Here is a 12106-nt window from a genome sequence, read left to right as displayed (position 1 = left end):
TTAGACAAACACCAGAAAGTGAAGAGAGACAAACAGTCATGGGACATATTTTATATACAAAATCCGGCCAAAAATTGCTGAGCTGTAACAAGCGAGTTGCAAATTTAAAACAGTTGGACCCACGTTCAACAGCAGAGCCCTGCACGACGCATGCTAGACAACACGGCGGAGAGAGGGTTCCTAAAGTGGGGCTCCTGTGCAACAAGACACGGGGTGCAGGTGGCCCTCACCCTCCTGACCCCGACTATGCTTTAGTAAAGAACCAGCGCAAAGGTGTTTTCTGGCGAGGGAAGGCATCTGAAAGGAAACTTTTAGCTTCTGTAACTTCTTCTGGTGGAGGAGGTTGAGACAAACTTCACGCTGGAGCTGCTGCCGCCTCCGAGGGTGGTGCTGCTAACCCCGGGACCGCTTCCACAGCTGAAGCTGTTCCCCATGCTGCAGATTCCCCCTCCCATGCTGAGGTTGCTTCCTCCTCCATATCCCGTTCCCACAGTTGTTCTGGTCACAGCTGCAAGGGGGAGAAGGAAAAAGCTCTCAGTTTCTCTGGGTATTGGCGGCTCGGTGCAGAGACACAGCAATGCTTAAATGGGGCAGTGGTGTATGTTTTAGAGACTTACAGATATTCACTGGGATGCCGTCTCCAGCCAGCCTGTTAAGGGACAGAACACAACGAGGTAAGATAAGTGTGTTGGTAGTGGGTGGGGAAAAATAGGGTATGTTTCCTAGAGACCTTCGGGGAGAAAAAGCTTAGCGTAATTCAGGGATGCTGAATAATCTTATTTCCATTAACTAGGATAATCTGCCCCACTCCTCAACCCCTAACATGCTGTTTGTCATTTCAGAAATGCTGAGCATCTCCAGCACTCGCATCGCTTTGCCCTTGCACCATCAGGACTCGTGTTGCATTTCCCACCCACCTGCACTCCTCGCCCTCCAGCAGCTTCCTGTAGGTCGCGATCTCAATGTCCAGAGCCAGCTTGACGTTCATCAGCTCCTGGTACTCGCGCAGCTGCCGGGCCAGGTCAGCCTTGGCCTGTTGCAGAGCATCCTCCAGCTCAGCCAGTTTGGCCTTGGCATCCTTGAGGGCCAGCTCCCCGCGCTCCTCAGCATCTGCGATGGCCGCTTTCAGGTTTGCACACTGCAGGAGAGAAACCCCTGGTCAAATTCCCCGTACAAGACCTAAACTTGTTCTTTATCTGCCCTGAAACCACAAGGTCGCCTTCCAGCACCATCAGCTTATTTTTAGCGAGAATTCTCTTTTTGAGAGAAAAAGGATCAAACTGAGAAAAACTTGTCTAAATTGGCTCTGACGTTTTCCTTCCTCTCCCTTGGAAATCGGGGGGTAAATTGGTTAAAAGTGGGGTTTGCTGCCCTTTACCTGTTTTTTCACGCTGTCAATTTCAGACCGCAGCCGCTGGACGTGGCGGTTGAGCTCGGAGATCTCCTGCTTAGTGTTCCGGAGGTCGTCCCCGTGCCTGCCTGCTGTAGCCTGCAGCTCTTCGTACTGTCACAGAGAGGAACAACTGGTCAAGGTAAAATCCGTCACTTTGGGAGTCACCCAAGTGCCTGAAAGCACGGGTCCCTCCTCGAGCCCAGGCTAGCAGCTGGAGTGCTGCTGTGCAAGATACAATTTTGCAGCAGGTTTCCTTGGAAGAGTCAGTCTTTATCTGTTCGAGACAAGACATGAAGATAACAGCATGGAAACCCCCGGGTTCTTCACCTTGGTTTGGTACCAGGACTCTGCTTCTGCCCGGCTTCTGTTGGCAATGTCCTCGTACTGCGCTTTGACCTCTGAGATGATGCTGTCCAGGTCCAGGTTTCGGTTGTTGTCCATGGTCAGGACAACAGAGGTGTCGGAGATCTGGGTCTGCATCTGAGACAGCTCCTGCAAAGCGCACAGGGGGTTAGGTGAGCTAACTCACTTGAGAGATGCCTTTTCATCCTCTCAGGTGAGCATGCAGACCTGGGAGAGGCTGCAGATTGTTATCTGAACAGTTAAGACGGTTGGTACAACTCTAAAGAAGTAAAGGAGTTAGCATCTCCTGCGGGAAGAAATTACAGGCTTTCAGAGGCAAGGAGGGAGGGAAGCTCTTAAGTGAGGGCTGAAAAGTCTTGGGGGGTGGTTGCACTCACTGCTTCGTAGAGGGCTCTCAGGAAATTAATTTCTTCAGTCAGCGCATCTACCTTGGCTTGTAGTTCCACCTTGTTCATGTAGGCAGCATCTACATCCTGGAGGACAAGAGGTTTAGGTAATGTGCGTTAAACTCCTATTAGCAAGTCAGGAGCAATATATCTCTGCAGTAGCAGTCCAGGGAAGAAACTGCAAAAAAACCTCCAACCTTTTTGGAATGTGAATGGATGGATTTGTGAATGAACAGGTGATTAGGGCTCTACCAATAGTCATCAGATGCTCTTACCTTCTTGAGTGTCACGAATTCATTCTCTGCAACGGTACGCCTGTTGATTTCATCTTCATACCTAATGAAGGGAGGCAGAAGGAGCATTTGTTTAGGCAAGTAACAGACGGAGGTGATTTTAGTTTGCTGGAATGAACTTCCTTAAGAACATTTTGCATACAATGTTCTTTTCTTCCACAGAACACCTGAATAAGAGACCATGAGCATGTTCCTAGGCTAAACTAGTTAAAACAAGTACATCAAAAAAATTTTAAAGTATCTGTTCTTTTTTTCCTATTTCTGGCCATTAGTCATACTCCTTCTGCCTGACTTAAGCAAATTAAGCATGCTGTCCTGAAACTCTCAGACCTACTGTGTAATTTTTTTATTTTTTTTTCCCTCGGTAGGTAATTTAGGTAATAAGTCTTTGATCGTATGCTAAATTATTCCCTAAATGTTTGTGTATTTGGATCTGTTACTCCATTACCGTTTATCTTGAGAAAATGTCACAGCCTTTGCTGTCAGGAATTCCTGTGTCCTGGATTCTCCTGGATCCCCCAGCTGGCTTAAGGATGTTGAATGAAGAAAGGCTGCTCCTACCTAGGTAAGTAGAGCACTGGCTCAACAGACTTACTTCTTCTTGAAATCCTCCACCAGGTACTGCGTGTTGACGAGCTCTCCCTCCAGCCTTCCCTTGTCGTTCAGCAAACTGTTCAGTTGCATCCTCAGGTTGTTGATGTAAGTCTCAAAAAGCGGCTCCAAGTTGTTCCTAACTGTTTTCATGCCCTGCTCCTGAAGCAGGCTCCACTTGGTTTCCAGCACTTTATTTTGCTGCTCAAGGAATCGGACCTGCAAGCAGAAACATCCTGAAGATGTTTTGAAAGAGCAGAGGTTATGGAGAGCTTCCCTTGCAAACGTGGGATCTCGGCACTAGCTGAGGTGGTGAAAGGACCCTTTCCAGCTGCTTTTCATAGCAGAATTCTCATCTGGTAGAAGCAGAAATTTGCCATTTGACTGCAGGGACCCTGCTCGGTATTGCGAAGCAGCTCTAGAACAACTACTCATTTTCTCACACCATGCTTCCCCTTGGGTGCTTTGCTAAATCACGACAAGGTGCAGGCATTTTGCATGAGGAGCGCATGCAAAATCAGATAAAGAGCAAACCAGAGTTTGCACTCCTATTAAGCAAACAACAGTGAAGTGCCATTTCTCCTTCCTTCAGCATAGCTCCCCCACCCCACAAAAGCTCCAAAATAATGTAGCATTTTCCTTGAAACCAAAGGGGAGCTGCTCAACCACAGCAGAAACCAAGCAGATGCTTTTGTGCATCTAATATAGTTAACAAGGAAATGAAGTGGAGAGACTTCAGTGTCAGATCAGATTTTGCTATTTTGAACTAACAGTCCAAACACACCGGTACTGTTGCAATAATAGCTTTAAACGCCCTTGAAGAAAATCGAGCAATGAGAAGCTTATGTGTCCCTAGTGCCAATTCATGTGATTCCTTTGTTGGTCTTTTCAGACGGGTTGCTCATATCCCACTTTAACCATCTAAAAAACTGTTAGCCAGGCTGCTACAATGCTCAGTGGGGAGAGCCCAACATCTCCAGAAGGGTGGGATTGTCTTCTAGAGCTTTCTTTATCTGCTGCCTATGAGATGTCAAGCAGCAAATGAGGAGGACCTTGAATACTGGGTGATTAATTCATAGCAACCACAATGCAGCAGGTACCGTTCCCTGGAGTTTCCAGAGACTGGGCATCTCCCAGTTTCGCTCCTCACTTCTATTCCTTCTTGATCAGCTTATGTGCTCATAAAGCAGCTAAGGAAAGGGTCCCCATCAAAAAAATGAGGACAAGATATTTAGGGAAGCTCGTGTCTCACCTTGTCAATGAAGGAGGCAAATTTGTTGTTGAGGGTTTTGATTTGTTCCTTCTCCTCCTTTCGGATCCTTTGGATGCTGGGGTCAATCTCCAGGTTGAGAGGTTTCAGAAGGCTCTGGTTGACGGAGACTTCGTGGATGCCCCCAGCTGGGAATCCAGGGCCACCCATGCCACCACCAAATGCACCATATCCATAGCCAAGGTTAGCTGGCACGCCAAAGCCACCACCATACACGCTACCAGCGCCACCACCAAAACCTGCAGATCCATAGAAGCTACCACCCCTTCCAGCCACAGAGATCCTCTTGCATCCACCAACATTGTAGAGGCTTTTGCTTCCAAAGCCACCGCCAACCCTAGCAAACCCACTGCCGGCATTGGCGCTTCCAACCCGGGTGACAGAGCATGAGCTGAAGCTGGTGCGGCAGGTGTTTGGGACGATGGCCGAAGCAGCGCTGAAGCCACTTCTTCCCCTCTGAATCCTCACGGTGGACTGGCGAGACATTGCTGGCTTTTGGATTGGGATGGATGCTACAGCAAGAATAAAGGAGAAAAGGTGCTGGCCTGGAGCAAGGAGTAGGAGGGAAAGGAGAAAGGTGAACCTGTGCTCTCCACGGGCTCAGGAGAGCCTTTTATGCATGTATGAGACTGGGATGGGTTTGATGAGGTGGATCATCTTTCTGATTAATTAGGCTTGGCATGTCCAACAGCATTCTGGAGAGTGAACTCACTCCGCACACACGCCCTTCTGAAATAATATAGCCAGGTTCTGAGCAACAGTGGTATTGTTTGGGAATAACTGTCGCCTTCTGCCGTCTTTGTAGACAGCCAGACTCTTCGCCATATCAAAGCGTTTGAAAGTTGCTATGAGTCACGTTGGGCACAAGGAGGAAAACACCGTTCAAAATGCCTGTCACTCAACACCTCCCATTTGAAAACTTCATCCCTTGGGATTGCTTTTGCCCCTTTTCTGTTCACAAGCAGGGCTCTGAAAAGTCACCGTCCCCTGTGTTTGACAAAAGGGGTCTGCGTCGCACAGAGCAGCGTTTCACAGCAAGCTCGGCAGTAAATCACTCTGCTCGGGGTTTTTGTGATGTGTCCTGCACGGTCCCCTCTATGCCACCCCAATGTATCTGCAGAAACAGTTTTGCTTCCATCTCTATGAAGGCTCAGCTCCCTGAGCTGATCTTTTCTGAAAATCTGCTTCTGCGGACTTACTCTTCTGTTGCTGAAAAAAAAAATGTGTGAATGAAAATTGAGTGTTTTGACAAGGTCTTTTGTTCAGCTGTGGATTTTGACAGTTGCTATTGAGCTCTATCACAAATAGTTGTGCTGGGACCTCGGCTTTAAAGATTTGGACTTTGGTATTTTAGCAGGATGGAAACAAACAAACAAACAAAAAAATCTATTATTTAAAAAAAAAAAAAAAGGAGGAAAGATTGTGGGAATGGGAACTGCTTTGAATCCACTGGCTCGATGGAAATGGGGTGCTCTGGGGCTGTTCCCACCTCATGCTTTACAAACACGATGAGACTTCCCGAAGATTGAATCAAGCTCTTTCAGCACTGCACACCTGAAAGTGTGGTCCAGTCTGCTTGAATCCACTAGGAAAGTTCTCTGCAGCATTCCCTCCGCCCAGATCCACATCAATCTGGACACAGTAAGACATCCTGGATCTTTCCTTTCTCAGCCACAGGTACCAACGCAGCCCTTTGCGCTTTTTATGGCAGGCAGTTTGAGTAACAAGTTGAATAGAAAAATGTGGAAAATATTTCATTCTGAAGGACAGCAAGTGTTTCTGGCCCTTGCTGTGTTTCGGGTTGTTCAGGAAAAGGTGATTCATACGTAATTTATTTATACAAGAGGGTGAACCTGCCAGTGCATCCCCCCTGAACAGCTTCCTCTCGTGATGTCTGTGAGTCTGAGCGGCTGCTGGCTGCAGGACAGGGATAACGTAACCCTGAGGAATCACCATGGTGGAGGGTGTTGTGCTTCACTCTGCCCCTGTCTTGCAAGGTAGCTGGGTAAAGGAGACTTCCAGAAACACTTTGCGCCCCCGTTGTTCCCCCAGCTGCTTTCTTTCAGATGGATTGCATTTGCAATTGGATTTTTAAATGTAGGGGGGAAATAAATAGTATTTGTTAGTTTATTTTGGTATCTATTACAAGACTGTGCTTTTATGGTAAGGAAGGGCTTAATCCTGCAGTTTTTGCCCAGTGGGGCTGTCTCGCCAGGTCTGACTGTCTGCACGTTTGCATCCACGGGAACTGGAAGTAGATGGATTGTAACCAGCAGGTCTGCACCCAAAAGGCAGTGGATTATTTATCAGCCTTATGGTTTTGCCTACCAGTTGACAGATGTCATGACCTGAATGCATGAGATTGATCCCCCCCTGCATAGCGTGTTTGTTTCGTATAGATACAAGTCCTGGATAGGAAGATACTCAAAGGCAGAGGAAAGTTGCCAGCCTTCTTAAATGCCCATGGTGTCTTTGGGAATTGCTCTCTCAGGTGCTATCGGTCGCACTTGACTATCTGAAAACCTTTCTGTATTCTTGTGTAGTCAGTGGAGAGCACCACCAAACAGCAGACTCTCCCATCCTCAGGCAGGGGGGCTGAGAGGACCCTGGAGATGGCTTCCCACCTTCAGCAACACACTGTGGGTAGACCAGATGGCTGACTCAGTGTGAGCGGAGCTCGCCAGGCTGAAACCCACCCTGGTTACTAACAGCGTGATGCGTCAGTACTTTCCTTTTTCCCCTCAGGCTCCTTTTACATATGAAACTTGTCTTTTTTTGGCTAAAGAATATGCTAACTGCGTTGGAGTCCATTGTTAATAATAGTAATAATACAGCTCCTCCAACCAAGTAAAAAGAAATTAATTTCTTTCCATTTCACATTTGCACTAGGGTGGAGGTGATGTGGTTGTCACTCATCTGGAAGGAATTTGAGAGGTAATTACAAAAGGCAGAACTCTGAGCACAAGGAGCTGTAGCTACAGGTTTGGGGTATGGGGTGATGGCAGGGGGGCCCCCACCCTGCTCTGTTGATGAAACACAGGGTTTCCAGGTAGCTCCTGGGGGAGTGTCTCCCATGCACCCTGCAGCTCTAGGCATGTAATGAATTCTCTGCTCTGATGCAGATAGCTTGCTCTGATACAGACTTTTTCTCCTTCACCAGAGGATAAAGCTTGTGCTCGCTCAAGCTGCTCTGTAGTTTCCCCCCCAGTTAAAGGGAGCCATGTTTGGGCAGGTCCCACCGGTGAGAGCCCCCCTGACATGGCAGAGGCCGTCTGCAAGGTTGAGTGGGTTCCAAAGCATTTTTTTTCCCCTTCTCCTCCTCATTTCTACCTACCAGGCTAGGCAAAGGGGGCAGGCAGGAGCAGGTGCAAGTCCCAGAACAAGAGGCAGGAGATCTCTGCACCATGTTGTAAAGTCTTGGCTGAGTTTGGTTCTAGCACCATGCTGGCATGAAGGTAATAACTGTCCTTTGAGATTAGGAAACTGAGTTCTGACTCTATCGGGGCAATAAAGGCAACTCCAGCCTCTTTCATGAGAAATTGGAACCATTTTCTATGTACTTAGCCAGGGAACAGGGAGTACCTCCAACAGCTTTTCATCACTGCTGCTCCTCTCCAGCATCCCCCTTGGAAACCTTTATTGGGTGATGGATGCCCTTTCTCGGACAAGGCTGAAAATTTCAGAATTGCCTCTGCGTGTTTTGTTTGCGAAAATACATATATCCATAAAATTAGAGTGTGTCTTACTAACTTGGGTTGGTTCACCTGTGCTACCTAATCTCAGTTTAATTATCAGTAAAGTCAAGGCTGTAATTTAGGTTAATTGCTTAAATTAAAGCCTTTGGGTTAAACTTGGGCTGCTAACCTAAATTCAAACCCTACTCATTTTGACCGTAATTTACTATTTCGTCCCAAGTTAATGAAGTCCTGCTGGTCACCCTGAACTTTTTCCATGGGGCACCAGCAACTCACAGCATCCCTGTGCTGTGGGGACGGGCAGCTCTGAGGGACCTCCCGAGCAGGAGGCGAGTGTCCGTGAATCTCATTTCCCGAAGGGATGAATTAGGATGAGCTCCTCAGAAGCTTTCCCATAGGTGTTGCCCTGTGATGGGTGTTGCAGTCCTTTGAGCCTGTTCCCAGCAGTATCTGGAGGCCAGTCAGCTGTAACTACTAGATGACTTTGAAGTGTAGGTGTGACCTGCTTTCTCCAGATAATTGTTTTCTGGGCTAGCACAGAGACACCGATGCAGCCCAGAGTTTTGGAATAACTTTGCCTTCATTATTGTTGTTGTTGTCAGATGTTTTATACACGGTGGGGAGGTCTGACTTCCCCCTGTGGCTTGTTGCATCTTGAAGAGCCTCTGACCTTAGGCGGGAATTAGCTGATACCTCCTTCATCCTGCTCTGTGTGTAACACTGGTGCTTAGATAGTGGTACCTGAAGAAATCTGAATATCCCAAATTGTGTTGTAATGCTTTCTGAGCCTCTCTTTAATCCCTGAACAAGGCTGCCGTGACCTCTACCAGGCTCCACGTAGAAAGCAAGATCTTTCAATACCGAAGGTCATTGCAGCAGTGTTGTGGCATCTTGTCCTTTCTCACGGCCCCAGGGTACATCTTTTCTCCCGATAAAGAAAACTGAGCCCTGGCAGCAGCGTTGCTGGAAAGTCCCATTATTTTGGATCAGCTCTTTGCCTGCACGTGGCATGTCCCTCAGCTCCATCCTGCACCAAGTGCAGCTGCCGGTTCGAGTTTCCTTGTGGAGAGCCGCAGCACTTGTGTGGAGTTTAATTTCTCCCTACTAAAACAAACTGGATCCGCACAATGCTGTTCTTAGAGCTGGTAAGAGAAATAAGGATTATTCACGTGTCCTGGGAAGTGTACCCAGTCACAGTGCACCAGTTCGATGGGGCCTCATGTTTATTTACCACGCGGTGGTATATTGTGCTGCCCGTGAGCCCGGAGGTCCGCACTGCCGTCCCGCGGCGCTTGGCACGGCGTGCAGCCAGCCTCCAATCTCCAAGCGCTCTGGGCAGCGGGATATTGCTGCCCTGTTTAAATAGCAACACTCAGACCGAACATGCCTTCCAGATGGTAGCTGGGAATATTCTTCCGCCACTGGTTTTGCTGTGTCCTGTGTTACCTTCCCTGCAGCCATTTCATGCCTTGTTTCATTTGCAGGTTGTGTAAGCCATTTGCAAATTAAAACAAAATAATTTTCTTTGATGAAAATTCTGCTTTTGAGTCAAAAAGCTGCAAAGTTTTGGTTGGGAAATGCTAAGGGGAGATGTTTAGGCAATCCAGAGACAGGATTGTTCCCATAGAAAAAGTTGAAATTAAATGTTGGGTTTAAAAAAAGTACTTTGCCTAATGTTTAAGTTGCCAGCTACAATTACTTTGTCAAGTTTGATTTAAATATGTGAGTTTTCCAGGTCTCTGCAAATCAGAAGGTAACTAGAAAATGATTTTTGCACCTGCTGTCTGCTGTCTCAGAGAAGAGGTGCCAGGTGGGATCTTAAAAGAAAGAAACCCAGAGCTGCTCGGTGCTTTTTCGGGCTCAGTAACATCCTCAGGCTGTGGGAGAAGGACCCAGCAGCAGCCTGACGGAGGCTGCAGAGACGCCCGCGTGCTGCATAAGTACGTAGCTGGTAAGGTAAGGGCGAGGGTGAGGTCTTGGCAGCACGGCTCACCAGTGAGTTTCATGGAGGGTTCAGTGGTGGTGGTGGTCCATGTGCTGAAGGCAAAGCAACATATTGTACATGCTTCTGTTAAAAAAAACAAAGCAAACTTATACTTGACATTTTCAATAATTAAAAAACCCACAACAAAACAAAAAAACCCCCACAAAACAACAACAAAAAAACCCCCACAAAAAATAGTTTTGTGACAACAGCCCAGTTGGGATGCCCTGCCTGCTACAAATGCCTCTGCTTTGCAAGCTTCGCTCTCATTTCCTTAAAACAGCCTAAGAAACATGGTTAGCTGCTTGAAAACTGATGCAAATTGTTAAATGAATGAAGCTCAACCCATTCAACCTTCACAAACCTTCCTCCAATGCAAGCAGGCTGTCCCGGCTTCCCAAAACCATCGTTTCCTTGCCCCTTGCCCTGCGCTGGAGGGGAGGCTCGTGGGCACGAGCCCCACAGTAGCCCCGCTGGAGGACCATGGGGACTGGGAACCCAGGCAGGGTGGCACATGCCTTTCTCCTGCTCTGGGTCCCCACCTGCTGGAGACACCAGGCTGGGTGTCCAGTGCTTGCACACCCCTGCACAGCACCACGGGTGCGCGGGGTCCCATCGGCTCGGCAGGGGTTTCCCTGCGGTGAGCACGCCGTGCGTGAGGTGCTTTTGCCTTGCAGACATGGCTGATGCCCCTCTCTCCCCTCACTCCCTGGGGGCCCCACCGAGGTGCCCCCCCAGTTGGAGTTTGCAGGGGATGAGGGGTTGGTTCATGGACACCAACCAGTTTCCTTTTTGGGACCAGCATTCCCAGTGAGCTGCGGGTCCTTCCGCATCTTCTCCCCTCCTGACCTGGACCCTTTCCCCACCTTTGGTCCATGCTCCAGCTCCTGTCTTTGGGACTGGGTTCCCACCTCGCACCATGCTCCCCAGTTGCTGCTGCTGGGATTTGCGCCTGTCCCTACGGCCTCGCAGGGAGCAAGAGCCAGGGGGTGCCCATGGAGCCACGGGAGGGAGCCTGGCTGAAACCCTCCGTCCAGGCAAGTCTTTGACACCTCCCAGGGGTTGGGGGCTGGATGGGGACAGGGAGGCTGGGTGTTGCGAGCACCTTGGGAGACCCCAGATTCATTCAAAATTAAGTTGAGGTCCTACCACAGCCCTTCCAGCGGATCAGCCGGGATATTTGGTGAGATACTTGCACGTGCGAGGGGTGCCTCATGCTAGGCGTGTTGCCCTGCGCCCACCCCTTTGCTCGTGCTGCCCTTTCTGCTTATGGCGACGTTCGACTGCTACATCCCTCTCCTGGTTTGATGCTGCTCTTGCTGCATCACTGACGTGGTGCTGACGCCAGAGCTGGGCTCCTCTGCAGGACTTGCTGCTGTTGGTATGAACTAATGGCCCCACTGAGCTGTGCCCCCCATTTGTTCACTCATGACTCCCAGCTAAGCCTTTGGGAATCACCTTGCTTTCCCACCCCCCTGCGCTTTCTCGCTCCTTTCCATGAGAAAGGGCAGCTTTGCAGTAAACCACCACAGTGGCGTTCATCCAGCTTCTGGCTCAGACCTGAGGCAGCTTTTCCTCCTCGTGCCTCGGTTCTCCATCCCTCCCTCCCTCCTTTCCACACACACACAAAAAAAACCAACCCAGCCTTCTGCAGAACCTGAGTCCCAAAACTTGCTTTATTTCCTCAAGGCAACGATGCTTTCTCGTGAGCTGCCTACAGAGTCCCGGCTGCCAACGGAGAAGAAAAGCCAAAAAGCAGCAAGATTTTAAAAATGACAAATGCTTTTTATTGAACCATACAGCATGGCAGGCCTGGAAGTGAGAGGCTGTAGCTGTGAGGACAAGGAACTGGAAATCAGTGCGGCAATCCATATACACAGAAAGCAATAACCTTTCCCACAGGTGCCTGAGAAAACAGAAGGGGCTGAGAAAAAAACTATAGTTGCGGACAAAACATTTGGCGGTTGTAACGTGTGTGGTGGGCAGAGGCTTTTAGAGCGTCTTGGAGCTATTTTCATTGCTGAGGACCCGGGAGTGTGGCTCACAAGGCTGTCACCCTTGGTTCAGGATGAATGAAACGAATGCGCGTGGCCGAGCGTGGCGGTCCCCATTCAGCAAAGTGCTTCCACTT

General features: G+C 49.0%; 1 protein-coding gene across 1 annotated transcript; it reads right to left on the bottom strand.

Moving 5' to 3' along the window:
- Window positions 1-4863, bottom strand: LOC130141329 (keratin, type II cytoskeletal 5-like). The gene is made up of 9 exons (XM_056322218.1): window positions 4279-4863; window positions 3031-3245; window positions 2418-2478; window positions 2134-2229; window positions 1721-1885; window positions 1379-1504; window positions 918-1138; window positions 618-649; window positions 1-508 (listed from the first exon to the last, which is right to left on the bottom strand). The coding sequence occupies exons 1-9, from the start codon at window positions 4780-4782 to the stop codon at window positions 312-314; spliced, it is 1617 nt and encodes a 538-aa protein (XP_056178193.1). The 5' UTR covers window positions 4783-4863; the 3' UTR covers window positions 1-311.
- Window positions 4864-12106: the final 7243 nt, after the last annotated feature.

Source organism: Falco biarmicus, chromosome 19, assembly GCF_023638135.1.
Source record: "Falco biarmicus isolate bFalBia1 chromosome 19, bFalBia1.pri, whole genome shotgun sequence".
Lineage (NCBI taxonomy): Eukaryota > Metazoa > Chordata > Aves > Falconiformes > Falconidae > Falco > Falco biarmicus.
This window is presented reverse-complemented; position numbering and strand designations above follow the sequence as displayed.